Source organism: Asparagus officinalis, chromosome 1, assembly GCF_001876935.1.
Source record: "Asparagus officinalis chromosome 1, Aspof.V1, whole genome shotgun sequence".
NCBI classification, from domain to species: domain Eukaryota; kingdom Viridiplantae; phylum Streptophyta; class Magnoliopsida; order Asparagales; family Asparagaceae; genus Asparagus; species Asparagus officinalis.
This window is the reverse complement of record NC_033794.1, coordinates 8,064,830-8,080,946: the sequence shown is the minus strand read 5'-3', so window position 1 is coordinate 8,080,946 and position 16,117 is coordinate 8,064,830. Positions and strand designations below refer to the sequence as shown.

General features: G+C 36.7%; 1 protein-coding gene and 1 long non-coding RNA gene across 2 annotated transcripts; one reads left to right on the top strand and one right to left on the bottom strand.

Moving 5' to 3' along the window:
• Positions 1,818 to 11,273, top strand: LOC109830061 (la-related protein 6A). Its single transcript, XM_020397217.1, has 12 exons — positions 1,818 to 1,940; positions 2,234 to 2,315; positions 3,984 to 4,078; positions 4,257 to 4,328; positions 4,418 to 4,497; positions 4,577 to 4,661; positions 5,062 to 5,109; positions 5,210 to 5,278; positions 5,358 to 5,495; positions 6,856 to 6,943; positions 7,649 to 7,799; positions 10,849 to 11,273. Exons 1-11 carry the CDS (start codon positions 1,818 to 1,820, stop codon positions 7,783 to 7,785), a joined length of 1,017 nt encoding a protein of 338 aa, XP_020252806.1. The 3' UTR covers positions 7,786 to 7,799; positions 10,849 to 11,273.
• LOC109848219 lies at positions 12,778 to 14,665 on the bottom strand. The gene is made up of 4 exons (XR_002248742.1): positions 14,570 to 14,665; positions 14,385 to 14,475; positions 14,064 to 14,190; positions 12,778 to 13,464 (listed from the first exon to the last, which is right to left on the bottom strand). It is a non-coding gene; the product is annotated as an uncharacterized LOC109848219 (long non-coding RNA).

Here is a 16,117-nt window from a genome sequence, read left to right as displayed (position 1 = left end):
TATTGTTAGATTAAGTGATATTTAGTGGAATGTGTAGTTCCTTCAATCATGTTAGCGCTTACAGTCAAAATAGTACACTCTCAAAAGAACCTAGAAAAAAGAGTTGTTGCATAGAGAGAAAGAAAAGAGTAAATGAAGCACAAGAGACTTATGCGACATTGGAATTCTGGAAATTCTATGGTTTATCTGATTACAAGAAATGTGAAGCCTTAATTACTTTCTCAGTTTACTTTCATATTTATTTCTTAACAGACAAATTATGTACATATCATCCCTGCCCAAATGTTACAGTATGTATGGTAGATAATATTTTGCATGAATTTAAACAACTAATGTACGTGTATGATCATAAGCTAACTGAAGTCAAATTATGTACATATCATCCCTGCCAAAATGCTGATTTCGTTACTGAAGTCAAAATGAATTAAGATAATGCTTAAAAAAAGAAGCCTGAAACAGTTTGCTGGTAAAACTTGAAGAACAAAAGAGTTGACATTTAGCCCTTTTCATTAGCAGTATTATGCTTTTATTGAGGAGAAAATAAAGATTTCTTCTGCCGTAGTTGGCGAGAGAATGAACTATTAATATGTGCTCAGATCTGAATATTTCCTCTAAAGTAATAAACTATTGATATGTGCTCAGATCTGAAGATTTCCTCTGTCAAAATTTTGTTCATTTTCTACTTATTTCTCTTTAACATTAATAACAAATCTTTGAAAAGACACATTAATAAAGAGATTATTATACTTAGTTGATGATTTATGGTAGTCAATTTTAATATTTATTATTATAATTAGTTGATGATTTATGGTAGTCATCAGTTTCATATTTTATAATTTTTCTGTTAGAATCAGTGATAATGAACTTCTATGTTTTCAGGTGACGGAGAAGGTCGTTAAGAACATCTCGGAGTAGGAAATTTCCACGCCTACATAATCTAAGACCCCATTTAAGCCTGTAATTGTTCTATTTCAGGTTTTGCTCTTATTTCTCTTCTTTTTACTGGCTTTGTTTCTTTTTCCCCCCAAATGATAAATATACGATATTATAATGTTTGTCTTTGAGACACGATATAGTTAAGAGGATAGTTTGCATTATTTTGTATGATGAACTAAAATATGCATCAAGAGATAACTCCTTCGTAAAAATTCATGATTGGTTGTCACTCAAGTGACTGATTCATGAATATATGTTATATTGAATGTAGAGTTTTGTTGCTATATTGTTTTATTAGGCCATTATGTGTGAGTTGTTGGAATAGCATTGTTATATTTGCACCATACAATATTATTAGGCATCAATTTTCCAATTGCAACTTATTTGAAGGTCTTCATAGTTGCTAGCTATAAGAATAATTTTGTATAAAAATAAAATTGAGATCAAACAACATTAACGAATTGTAGAAAAGAGGCGAGGGCCGTGCTTGGCACGGGGTACACACTAGTTTATTAGGAGAGGATCCTAATATACTCGAACCGATCGCAAAACTCGGACTCGGTCGCTTTGCGTCAAAACCGCTCGAGTCCGTTCGCGTCAACCCGACGCTCCCCCTTGCCCCTAACTATATAACCAGGACTCGACGAAGACTCAAACCGAGCGAGGAGATCCGGAGAGCAGGAGAAGAAGCGCGACCGCCTTTTCCCCCTCGAAATGGAAGAAACCCAAAGCCAAGAGCTAGGGCTAGGGCGGCGATCTCCATCTCCTCCTCCTCCTCAATCCCCAGAAGAAGCCCTAGCCCCTTCTGAGGGCGCAGAGGATCAAGAATCTTCGGCGTCGCCGGCGGCGGCGGCGGTGGCGGCGCCCTGCTCTGCGTCGCCATGCATTCATGCGCGCAGCTGCTCGATGAGGGCGTGGATGAAGAAGAAGGTACGGCGACGGAGGAATCGGTAGAGGTTCCTGCTGTGCTTACCGATGATCTCCGTGACAAAATCGTTCGCCAGGTCATTTATCTTTTCCTTATTTTGATCTGCTAGCTTTCTTTATTTGAGTTATTTGCTTATGCAACTTGATCACCATAATTAGGGTTAGGGAGTTCTTTGACTATGTGGATTTTGAGATAGTACAAAACATTAAAAGAGTTAATCTTGTAAATGAAGCGGTGCTGGGGAAAGGCTTATACTCAAGGAGATGTTCATCAGAGACACGAAAAATCTACCTAATTTTTTTCTTATTGAGTCCCTTTATGTATTTATTGTATTCAGTGATCCATATTTACATCTTTCTAGTTTTGCAGGTTGAGTATTATTTCAGCGATGAAAATCTACCTACAGACAAGTTCATGTTGACGCATGTGAAGAAGGATAAGCAAGGATTCGGTAACTGATATTAACCACCTATATTGATCCAATTTTATCTGATAATAATTGACACTTATGTAGCTGTTAGTCCAAACCTCGCTTTCGGGTAACAGATATTGAATCACATTTAGTCATCATGCTATCTCATAAATGCAAAATACACATACACAGTAGCCAAGTAGGATTTGCTTTTCTCTGCTACCGAGTTGCATAGTTATCTTGTAAACTTTTTTAAAGCAAATCAACACAACAAACACCTCACCCACAATCCTCTTGCCCACTTCCGAGCAACAAAATGGAAAAGGATTAAAGAGTAGAAGGAAAATAAACCACAGGGCACAAAATGGAATAATAAAGATATATACAGGGTAAAAAAGATAACATAATGTAAGTTCTTTTTTCTTCTCCATTCATATAAGTTGTTCTTTTTTCTTTGTTTGGCTTTTCGGATATATATATTTTTGCAACTGTCTAGGTTGTGAAACCAGAACTGCTGACAAACTCCTAATTGTCAATGCTATAGTTGCTTGCGTCCTTGGCGAATCTTTCCTCTTTGGACTTGTAGTTGTATGTGTGCATACATTTATGCATTTGTGCATATCTACATGTGTGTTCTGCATGTGTGCAATCCAAGTGCTTGCACTAATTGACTAACATAAACAGAGAATAGGGATGGAAGTGATGATTAAAGCAGGTACTTATGACAGATACCATATCTAGATATCTCCTGGTGCGGCTATTTTATAGTTGGCCAGAGTATATAGTGCTTAACTAAATTCTCCTGGTTCAGCTGCTTTATTGTTGTGCCTAGTGTCTAGTTGGTTCTGACTGACTAAGCAACATTATGCCATCTGATTCTCCCTTTTCTCATGTATGCTTATTGATATTGGTCACTAGGAATTATGTTTCATACAGAATATGTAATTATAATGATTTTATTATCACATGAATAACTATTATGTAATATAGAATTAGGATATTGGTTAAGAATGACTATTTGGTCAAGTTTGATTGCATATATTGCAAAGTATGTGCTAGTAGTATCTTGTCTCTTTCACCAGGGGATTCTCTCTGGTTACGTTTTCCTTACTCCCATTTTCTTATCATTCCTTCAAGCATCTATTACAATTTTGTTATATTAAATTTATGGCCATTTTGTCCAAAATCCAAATAACATGCTACAGGCCATTCTTAACGATGACCATTGGTCCAGGCAGATAGATTAATGAGTTTTTTTCGTGAAGCAAACACTTTATTCAGAGATTTTTCTGATACACCCACCACACTTCTGCACGTGCCTATTGTTTTTAAACTAAGTCTAAATTCAGTTTGTTCTCTAAATTTCTTTGGTACAAGATATGCGGTGGGTATTTCCATATTTGGGTGAATGGAAAGTTTGGTAGGGGGTAATAGTTATTATTCAAAATAATGGGTACAAAACAACTAAATATGTTCAGTCAATACTGTTGCAAAATTTTCAACTAGATCTGCACCGAAGTGACGACGACCAGAGTGAATTGCTCAAATTTGGCCGATTTGGCTGGTTTAATTGCCGTTTAACAAAGCTCTTCTGATTCCTACATACACCTAACATTTTAAAGACAGCAAAATCTATTAGTCATCTTAGATAATAAACTTTGTGTCAATCTTTTAAGTTATTTAGCATATCCTTCTTGGCTGTTGCAGTTCCTATTGTCGTCATTGCATCTTTCAGAAAAATGAAGAGACTTGTTAGGGATCTCTCTCTGATAGAGGAAGCACTCAGGACATCATCACAGCTTGTAAGTTTATACAAGTTTCTGAATGAAATCTCACTTATTTACACTTTTCGTCCTACGCTTACTGGAGAGTAGTCATTCTGGAAGCCTATACCGGGAGTGAGAAATCTGTATTCAGGATTCTATCATGCTGATTGCTAGCTATCTCCATTACTAGATATACCTTCTACCTTATATGCAGGTTGTTAGTAAGGATGGGAGAAAAGTGCGAAGATTACACCCGCTTCCAGTTTCTGAAATAAAGGATTCAAAGGTATTCCTTTTTTCTAGTTTTTCCTTTCCTTTTATTTTTCACCATTTGATATTGGTTTAGTGTTTAACCTTGTTATCCTCTTCTATCAGTTATGCACTGTTATAGTGGAAAATCTGCCTGATGATTACTCAACAGATAATCTAGAAAAAATCTTTGCAAAACTTGGCAAGTATGTTTGTTCTTTCTTCTTTACCTTGATGTTTCATTAATGAAGAAGTTGCAAACTTAATGTGATTCTTCAAATCCAGGGTTTTGAACATTACCGTTCACGACCCACATACTGCAGAAGATTCAAAACTGATGAAGAAGACCAAAAAGGCATTCAGTAGTAAGGTAACTCTTAGTGTTCCATGAGTTGAGGTGCTATTTGTAAAAAAACTTTGCACAATATCTGTATTTCTGCAACATCATTGCTTTAAATATGCTGATTTCATATAGCTTTTTTTTAATTCAACACACAGTAGCTAGCTACCTTATAATAGCAGGTGATATCAATACTAAATCTGCATAAATCTATCCTTGTAACTTTCATCTTTGGTGGATTTCACCTTTGATTATGTTTTCCAAAACAAGGTTCATATAAGGTTAATTCATTGGTCCAATCACATTTGATACTAGGCTAAATATAGGTATACTTACAGAAGCACAAGGATGATTATTGTTTTGATTGTTGTTTGCTATTGTTTTAATTGTTGTATGCAGATACTAAGTTTTGAGCCCCTTGGTTTTGCAGTTACATGCTCTTATTGAGTATGAGACTACCGAAGCAGCTGCAAATGCTGTGAGTTTTTGTATTCAATTTTTCTTTTTTTATTTATAACCTTTGAACTTCTACTATGTGAGTAATCAAACCAAAACCGCTCATCTTTGAACATACTCAGGTGGCTGCTTTAAATGATGAAAAGGATTGGCGAAGTGGCATGCGAGTCGAGCTTCTACATAAAAGAATGGTAATTTTTTGTGGCACTCTCTTCCTTATGTGGACGCTGGGTGCTTCCTCTCTCTATCTCAAAGGTGTCATTTCTTCAGGGGAAGTATGGGCTCGTCCAAAGAGGTAAGAAGGAAACTTTGCCTGAGAAGGGCACAGATAATCAGACATCAGAGAAGCCTCCAAATGGGCAGAAGTTGAAATATGCTGACCGTCAGGATGAGAATGCTGAAAAAGAGGTTAGTAATTCATGGTTATTAATATGCCTTTTGGATTGGAAGTTGGTGAAATAATCTCATTGGTCTTTCTATAGATATTTTAGACTTGCGCCTTCCACATTTTATGAACTTAGATGATAGTCATGCTTTAAGCATTTAGAATAGTGAGAACCAAATGATTACTGTTATAGCTAGATTGGCAATTGCAGTCCATTTTTACTCTTCCAATTGGTACTTGGTACCATACAGAAAGAGCTACAATCCACTAGTAAAGCAAAGGATTCAGACTCTTTTTTGTAAACTTCACAAATTATACCTCTTTTTCAGCTTTCAATTATGAATTTTGAGTTGGACATGTTCTCACCATATAGCACTGATATAAGATTTGGTAAACTTACAAAACTTAAATATTCGAAATTTGGACATGCTAGTTATAGATTTTATGTGCCATACTAGGAATGACATGGAATTTATTATTATTATTTCGTATAAAAAAGAAGAAACTGAGTGTATGATTATCTGACTACAATATAATTATTTTCATAGGATATGATAAATGTGTTTTCATCTGAATGAATTAAGTGGCGTCTTGACTTTTTAACTTCTTAATCTTTCCATGAAGGGCCTTATTTACCATGTTTAGTATAAATTATTATTCGAAATATGCTTAATCGTTCCATGAAGGAGTTTGTGTATCTTGTTTCATTTAAATTATTGCTCTGAATTACTTTTTGAGTTTTTTAGGAAAAGAATATATCTGACATAGAGAATTAAAGAAAATCATATCCTAGTATGTGCTAACATATCAAAGAAGTATTAATAGTGTCAATATGCATATAGGAAGTGTCAAAGGAGTCCAACATTGAAAATAATATATAAAATTTCAGTTCGCGTCTGTGAAATCTCTTGTAAAATATTTCATTATCCCACTTAGAAGCATCTTGTATGGAGTGGTCTTGTAAAGAATGTACCTGATAAATCAACAAGCTAGCAGCATGACCAAGAGGGCCTGACATTAAAATTTGCTACATAATACCCCCTACTCCTATTATTTATGATTTTATTTCCCCTAATTTCCAATTTTGTTTTCTGTGCTATTTAATTTAGTGGAGGAAATGAACCAAAATATAACCGGATGGATTCATGTAGCCAACCCTGAAATTTTTGGGATTTAGGCATTGGTGTTGTTGCTGTGATTTTCAAGAAAAATGTGTTTTCCATTGTGCTAATTTTTCTTCATTTATATTGGACAAACGGAAGTAGCGTTCAGTTATTCCATCTGTTTTGCTGCCACTATTATACTTGTTGAATATGTTACTTGCATACTGAACAATGCATGATGTATTTTGAAATATCCTCCTGATATTCCCTCTACATATAGGACGATGAGCATTTTGCTGGTGGTAAGGGCAAGTGCAGGAGTCGATACCGAAGCCGAGGATGGGGCCCGCAAAATGCAACTGGGCAAGGTATCTTACTAGTTATGCTTATTTGTTTAATTGTGTTCAGACTCTTCTGTCTTGTTCGTATCTTTTCGAGGATTATAAATTGCGTGACTGGGAACCAACTTGGTTTCCCATCTTTCTTCCTCCAACCGAAAAAAATAAAAAATACAAAAATAAAAAAATAAAATACAGGCTTTAATATGATCATATAGAATTTATTCTTATTGAAGACTGGATTTCTCCGAATCCTGATGAAAACATGAGGATTTCATTATAATCATCTCCTGTTTTTATCCTGTACTTGTTATTCCATTATGTAATGGCAAAAATTGTCACCTCCATTTTCTCAGGGGAATGTCATTACCAAGTCTCCTTTAATTTCGGTCTTCTCGTCATTTTGTTCTGTTAGCGGTGAATTTCTTTGATGTTTAGTCATAACTGATAAAGCCATCACATAATTATTTTGGATTGTATTGCAGACGAACTTGAAAGTGAGCAGTAGATTCTAGGAAAATAAAAGGGAGGAACTCTCCCTTAGGGTGGGACTTGTCCAACTTATTATTAAAATAATACTTCTATTCATACTTTTGTAAATATTTTCTATCCATACTTTTGTAAATATTTTCTATCTCCACCTCCAAAAATCTTAAAAAAAGAAGAGAAAAAAAAGGAAAGACGTGCTTTGTTTAACTTACGCTATATTTCTAACTTTTTACTGCCTGTTTCCAGGTCATGGACAGGTTCCTACTTCTAGCAATGGTGTGAACAAACCGCCTCCAGGTCCTAGGATGCCAGATGGAACAAGGGGTTTCACAATGGGACGTGGTAAACCTGCCATTTCTGAACCTAATCAGCTTGGTGCATAAAACCCATAATGAATGTAAGAGTAAATTTCAAGAGAAGGCTTTCGTCTTAAAGTACTTCATGTTATACCTCTATATTTTGTATATTTAAGTGTTGTGGATGACAAATGATTAGAAACATAGCACTTAGTTTGTGCATTACCTTTTGGTTTGGGATTAATGAAGTTCACGAGTCTTGATATGTTATTATTAAACAAAACTGATGAATTTCAGCCATATCTTATGACTCTGAAGTGTGTAGTTCATGTTATTTTCTTAAGATATATCTTAGCAAAGCGGTTCTTGTGCATCATCTTATATTAGGTGATGAATCATTATGCAAACCTGCTAATTGACTTGCATTATCTTCTGCCAAGTAAAATTATTGCTTAGCATATATGAATATCCAAAAAAACAAGGAATTGATGTTTGGTGATTTCTATCTTCCTATTAATTTTATTATCTATCATATATTGCTGCAAAAACTTTCCCTATCTTTTTTCTCTTCCCCCCAAAATTTCACTTTTGTGTTTGCTGCCATCTTCGGCTGCCTTTCCCAATCAAGTAGCAAGTCTAGACTTTATTGATCAATACCATTTTCTTTTTCTATTGAGCAGCAATATGCTTGGGTATAGGATATGAGATGAATACATGTCACAATAGGTTAAAGGTTTGCTACTTTAGATGATTTGAATGTGTAATAGGGACCAGTAGGTGGGACAGTTGGGAAAATGATAGGATCTTCGTTAGCGGAACAATGAGGATTAAAGATAGGAAATGAACATACCTGTGCACAATTAAAAATGACGACTCGCTAATTTAACCAGGAAGATGGTCATTAGCATAAATGAATGGAAGAAAAAGATTCATGTAGCCAACTATAAAAGTTCATGACAAAGTTCTGTTGTGGCTGTTTTGTTGTCACTTGAGGATTTTGGAACTGAGCTACCAACAATTGGGGTGAGAGTACCACATAGATAAGTAGGACATGACATAAACATATACTTCAATGGCCTCACTTCATGATGAGTTGTGCTTGAAGAGTCTGCAAATAAATGGAAGATTAGGTTGGCAAAGATCAAAATCTACTATCTGATAACCTTGCTATAGAATTACTCCTAAATATAATGTACAAAGAAATACATTAAATCGATAGCATATATGGTTGGCAACAATGAATATATTATATTTGCAGTGATAATAGCCCAGTGATATTCAATCTTGATATGCTTGGTTGAGAAACCTCACAATGTAGCAGTGTGGATAAAGTTTTTAGTTGTCAAAGAAGAAAGATATGCTGTGGCACAAGACAAAGAAATATCTCCATATAACTCGTAGGAACAAATCACAGAATTTTGACGACGGTTCCGGCTATAGTATGGTATCCTCATTTTACCAGATTAATCGTAAGCGATCTGAACATTAGGTCCAAGGCGAAGTCCTGTATAAGATGTTACTGCTGTTTACAAAGGATTGTTGTGATAGATAGTAATAAGCACAGAGAAAGGTTATGGGTTTAACTAGTAAAGGAAAAAGTTCAGACAACTAGTTGATAAAATCTAAGTAAGATAGCCAATGAGTTGACAGTTGACACATATAAGAGCCAGAAGATCTGTGACTTTTTTAGAGGTGGTAAAAACTACTTTTAAAATTTGTTACTGGGGAGATGTGCATGTGAACTTTCATTTGAGATTGTACTAGTATTCAAGTTTTGACTGAACATTATACATTTACTTAAGTGCATGTATGTTTGTACTCATGATCTACATTCTGTCCGTATGTATACAGTTGATATGTCACTAGTTGGCTGAGGTAGACCCACAAATCCACCTCCTAGAATTTACCTTTAGATGTGTGTATCTGTGTCCATGCACGTATATACAGGAAGTTATTGGCTATTAAAATGCAAATGGTGTACTTAACTTCCATGCTAAAAAGCATTGAAATTGCACTTTAAACTTTTAGGAGAAAAAGATTAAGAAAGGAGTAAGTCCATACCAATGGCCAAGAGACTACAAATGTAGACTACTTATATATGTAGGAATAAGCAGATCATATCTAATAATGTACCATAGGATGTATAAATCTTTGATGGCTGAGAGTGAAATTTACTCGGAATTTTTCTCACAATAGATGATGCATCTTAGAGGATAGGAGCAAGGGTTGGAATGTAGAGTTTCCCAGCTCATCAGATGTGGAGCTCGCTGTGTTTTATGAGTTGTAAAATGTAGGAGCAGATCTTCTAAAATATGTTTACTAAAAGGACAAATACCATTAGAAGCCAGGAAGCATGGGATTTTACAAACAGAAGGTTCTATGATTACGGCTGGTGGTTTTTCTCAAAAGAAAATAAAAAAAATATGGCTGGTGATGATGCCATTTATTGATGACCATGATTATACAAAATTCTAATAGATGATTAGAGAGAGCTTGAACAATACAATTGTACAGTCATAAAAATGTAAAACTAGCAAGACAGAGAGATTCTCATTGTTAAGCTTAAATTGCTTCTGAAGAGTTCTTTTCTATAAAACATTCTAGTTTAGTGCCGCAGAAGACCATGATACGTAAATTAAAATTCTGACTGAGCTGAAGACTAACAATGATTCACGTGGATGAACGAAACTGCAGAGGATAGACTTTCGGACACAACCATGTGATACAATTTCATGGAGACTGACTAAACTAGCTCAAACTTGTTATGACACTCGACACATTGGTTCCAGTTCCATCATATTCATCCCCACATAGAAGGACCGATATGCATGTGGATAACCAACTCCTTGCCTCAAGGACCCTACCCTGTGCATGATCTCTTTCATTGTCCATGAGAATAAAAGTCTTGTGTCTTATTTTTTCTGCTCTTTTTACCTTTTTTATTTCAAATTCCTACTGAAGAAAAGGTATGATGGTTCTCTTTAGGGAGCGTGCTAAGTTATCAAAACTCATGTGACGTTAAGCTGTTCATCTCTAATCCTAGATTTAATTACTCTGTTATTATATATTTGGAATGGCTCCACTCGTTTTCCCCTTGCTTTATCAATCTTTTGGAGCTATCCAAGTGTTGATAGTTTTTTTGTTTGGTAGGAACTGAAATGGCTTGAGGCCTCTCATTCTCAAGTGTGGCCAGCTAAGACGTGTATGTTCTTTATTCAGATGCACATGATGGGCACGTGCTGGAGACATTATAATATGAGTGTTTGCAAGTGGTAGTATAATTTGTGGGGGCAACTCATCCATTATGAAGTGGGCTTTCTGGGTTAGTAGGATTTGCATGTGAGGAAGAATATGTTTTGTTTCGTGTTTTGTTAGTTGCCCATTTTGATTTGTATATTGATTTGTAGTTTTCTCTCGTGAATTAGATGACACGCTTGAGAATGCTTCCCAAAATTTCAGATTCCAACAATTAGCAGGATTCTCTGTTTGATGTTTCTCCTGTGTTGAATTGTCAATGCCAGTAAACAAATGTTTCTATTGGTTTAAACATGGAGCTTGATTTTTGAGGATTGTCAGTAGAAGTTTATTTACTTATTTTTTCTGTATATTTTCAAATGTTATCCCCTGGGCCGGGTGTGGTGGGGGGTCGCATTCCTCGAGGAAATGCTATTGTTTTCATGAAACTCAGTTTTTAAATTAGTGTGGTTCTATATGATGAAAATAGCGAAATATTTTTTTACATTTTGATTCTAGATATCTTCCTTGGATCTGCATCTATAGATTTAATGGAGCAAAGTTCGTTGGAATGTAAATCTGTGTAATGTTCCATTCCAGATAATTTTTTTTTTTTTGAATAGTAGCTGGATAGGATCATTGAGAGGTTGATAGCAGTAAACTTTCTTTAACTAAGCTGCAGACAGGTGTCAGTGGTACCGAGCTCTCTGCAGGAATAGTGGATTGTTTTTGCTGTGAACATTCTGAGTTCTTGCATGTGCAATGGTCCCAGAATTCAGAAGATAGATTCGTTTGTTTCGAGTTTTTGATATTTGGGGACCATGAATGGAAATCAATGGTTTTTGTTTGGCTACTAGCCCCTTACATCTTTGATATTATGAAATTAGTCCCTCAAATCATTGAAGTCGTTGTTATGTCTCTCTAAGGCTTCAATCTTGCTGCTGCTGCTACTCTTTGTTGGAGTAATTAAGTTGAAGCAACCTATAATCATTTGGGGATATAATGGCAACTTCAAGTTTTGAGAGGCTAGTTTTGAGACTACTTAAAAGAATTGAGACCTAGTAGCAGTTGCAATCATTTGAGGGACTATTTACGTAAAATAAATATGACTACTATGGGGAAAACCTTAAAACGAAAAAAAAACAAAAAACAAAAACAAAAACAAAAACATAGGGATACTGAAGGGAAAATAAAATGAAATTTTTTAAGGGTGACTTCAGATTGAACAGCAATAACATAACATGCGTCCGAAATTTTGGGTTGTTAGCTATATGAATCTTACTTTTCCATTTACTGGGTTGTTAGCTATATGAATCTTACTTTTCCATTTACTTTTGTTACAGTAGGATAATTAAGTTAATTGTAAACTGGCAAAAAAAATTCTTCATTCTTTTTATTTTTTTTTATTCTTTCTTAATGTTTCCTATCACTAAGGTGTACTTTCCTCCTAACTAGGGATAAACATCATCTCTAGTAATGTTTCAGTCTTGTTTTGAATTGTGATTAACTCAAGTAATTAGAAATACTTGTTAGCTCTCTAGTTTTCTTCTACAAAATTAATCATCGTCTGTTCCCATGCTCCAAGTCAAATTCTACTCCAGTATAAGAAGGAATTTACTTCATGAACTGCTGCATTACAATGTTAAAATTTTCCCTTTTATAGTTGGCAATAAATGAGACTGTAACTTATCAAATATAAGCAATCAGTATTTACATATAAGTAAAGTGTAGTCGTTGTGGTACAAAAGAATAGCCGCTGCAGTCAGAAAAAGCATGAGAAGAATGTGCAAATGAAGCTAGTTGATTATCACTGTTAGGAACAATACAGAACCATAGTTGACAGAAGAAGATAAATCCTTTTCAAGAACTTTTGAACAAACCATAAAATTTGAGACATAAAGGATAAATCCTACAAATGGACTGCACATAATATGGATGAGCATCTCCAAACCCCACCAATCTGTGGCAACAAAAAATCACAGACACGATACAATAATTTGGACCCACAAAATTAAACAACACCTATCTTTAACACCGGACCGCTGCACATCTTTCCACACCCGGAACATGTCTATATATATATATAAATGTGTATGCTTGGTACAAAGCAAAAAAAATGATGCTTGATAGTGAGGTGTTACGTTCCCCTCCACTCATTGATATCGGAGCCCACACTCATATGGGTTGGGGAGTTGTTGGGAATGACAATGAGTGGATGAGAATGAGATACTTCACTACCAAGCACCAAATTTGTGTTTGGTATCAAACATACCCATTTTTCTCATATATATATATATATATATATTCTTTTGTTAGAGAACGAATAGACAACTTGGAGAAGAATACACAGAAAATACAACCAAATCTCTACCTTAAACACTGCACACAATCGCACGAATAATCACAATTGATAAACCTCCATTTTGGACCTTGTTAAGGCCTAATCACTTGTGGAAGAAGACTTGTTTTGATTTTGTTGTTGGTAGACTTGTCTTAATCTCTCAATTTCCCTCTTCAGTGCTTCCTGATGAGCTAAATAAAAAAAGAAGAAGGGGGGGAAATATTGACAGCAATTAGTACAGATGATTGTGTGTGATATTTTTTACAATATGCAAACAATGCATCATGATTCAGGATGAACATAGGCATAATTCTGAATGTTCAAAGAACAAATATGTAAATCTTCTATCATGAAGAATAATTTGAGAAAGATTTCATCTTATCCAAAATCCTCACAGGTCTCTAATAATTCTTATACTTAAAGCAGTTGAATTAATAAAACAGTCCATAACTTGAAGTTTTTATTTTATAATGATGGGACTTTAATTAAGCTTGAGGTTCTCGCATCTACGATAGGGGATCTATAGACTAGAGAACAACCATTCAGCATATTGGATAAAAGCATTTAATTATTTGTTAAAACCTCCTTTTTTGTAATAATCTATCTTGAAATTGAATTCAGGACTGTGGGAGCCAGATCGAAACTACTAAACCTTCCATTTATAAAAATGGCAAGGCCAAATAATTATTTGGATGTGACTAACAGGAAATGAACTTTGAATTTTCATCCATTTTTGGCATTTCTCACTAATTTTTGTGGCAGGTTCCCTCAAATTGCTTGTTCCACTCACCGTCTTTGAAAATTCTGTCTTGCGCTAGCGCAGCAATCCTTTGCTTGAGATGGCTATTGCCGACGGTGAGCACCGACCGCTGGTGATCTAGGTACGCCACTCGAGGCGACAATGCCGATACCTCCGTCTTCACCAACCAAATAAAATCAAAACATCACAATGCCATTGAAAAAATATTAAAGGATATATTACTCATTTTTAATTTCTTGTCTAACATCAAAATTTTCAAATGTAATTACGTGAAGTTCTCTGAATTATGCAAAACTCAGACCAGTTCCAAATAATTAACCCGAACGCTAACTTTTTCATCTTGTTAATTACCTGCAATGTAGTTACGCTGCGTTCAAGCTCCGATATGTACTGCAACTTCCGCACCCTCGAGCGCTGCGCCGACTGCCTATTCGCTAATATCCTACAAAAATTACATAATTTGAATTCGGATATCATTTCTCTAATTATCATTTGCTTATGTTCTTGAAGTTTTTTTTTAAATTTAAATTCATTACCTCTTAACCCTTTTCGGATCAATCGGCTCCGCCTTCGCATCCGCCTGCGCTTCCCTCTTACATTCACTCTGCGGCCTCTTCGGCCTCCGGCCTCCTGCGACCCGACCGAAGGCGAAGGCATGAGCCGCCGGCGGGCTTTGGGAGCGCGCGCCCGCATCGTCGGCGAAACATTGACATGAGCTGTTCGCGCGTCGAGCCGGTGAACTCGTCGGCGTCGTCGTCTGCGAGCGCCCGCCGCGCGCATTGTCGTGCGGCGGGGTGGGGAAGGGCGACCGAGTCCGCCTGCGGAGCGGCGGTGGCGCCCGCGGCGGGCAGCGAGAACGTCGAGGAACTCGTCGACCCACGAGGGGTGGAGGGGGCGGCCTGGGTGGCCGCGGTTGGGAGCCAGGGTTATGGAGATTTGAGGGTCGGTTAGGGGGAGCTGCTGCATTGGTTTTTCTCGAGGCGGGATTGGATGGAGCTGGCGACTGGGGAGTATTTGTTTGTTTTTTGAATGTTGGTGATGGGGAGAGGGAGGCACATGAGAGACGACAGCTATCTACAGCTGTGGATTGTGGGGAAGAGGGAGGGAGTTGAGGTTTCTTTTTTTTAACGGTATTACAAAAAAGGTGGAGAGGTAGTTATATTTTAGGAAAAAAAGTTCTATACGGGGTCCTTTATAGGAACATGGAGAGATTTGGAAACATTTTGGTCTAGCTTGAATCTTGATGCGTACACATTTTCAGTGTAGTCGGACTGTATGTTAGTACTTATGGTGTTAATAGGACTTGTCATGATAGCGACTATATACACTAGGATTAGGGACTGATTCGAGATGGTCCGAAATCAAGAGGGCGTCGACCTGCACGGGACCCTATTAGATCTAGGTCGGATTCGGGAGCGGATCGGATCAAGCTTGGCCGCTCAAGTGCATGCTACTTGGGCCCCGGTAGGACTGGACTGAGCGTCCACGTGTCCGAATGTCGTAGTCCTAGGTTGGCCGGAGTAAAGACTGGACTGGGCAAGCACGGGATTGGCGGTCAAAGTCCGACCCATTCGCTACCCTTAATTGTAACGATAACAACTATATTTATATACAATCCGACTGCATATGCATCAGGATTCATACTAGGTCATGTGACCTTATCCGGTCCAGTGTCCGTATATGATTTTCTATGGCGGATATTGGGTAGGAAGATGTTGCGTGGTTGTTTTTAGTGGGTTTTAGCGGCTGGGATGGATTCACCGCTGCGGGTACCGCGCGTGAAGCTCATGATGAACGCGGATAGAGGAATCTGATTAATCTCGATCTCAAGTTGGGCGGCGCTGCAATTAAAGTCGGTGATCCGAGTAGCTGTTGAAGGTTTTGCGCCGACTTGGACTAACGTCTTCGCCTAAACTTCAATATTGCTTTCCCGCTTGAAAATTTGACGGTCGTTTGTCTTCCCAGGTTCCCAACATTGTTTTCCTCTTTTATGGTTCTTAATTCTCAGTAGTCAAATAATTAAGAAGAGAGAATAAGTGTAACGTCATACACGAGATGGAGATAAAACGATGTCTTCTTTGTAA

Bases quoted from the DNA above. Each gene is read 5' to 3' on its own strand.
- LOC109830061 (XM_020397217.1), top strand. From the start codon at position 1,818: ATGCATTCATGCGCGCAGCTGCTCGATGAGGGCGTGGATGAAGAAGAA. The intron at 5,110-5,209 runs GTGAGTTTTTGT...GAACATACTCAG, and splicing joins CCGAAGCAGCTGCAAATGCT to GTGGCTGCTTTAAATGATGA. The intron at 5,279-5,357 runs GTAATTTTTTGT...TCATTTCTTCAG, and splicing joins AGCTTCTACATAAAAGAATG to GGGAAGTATGGGCTCGTCCA.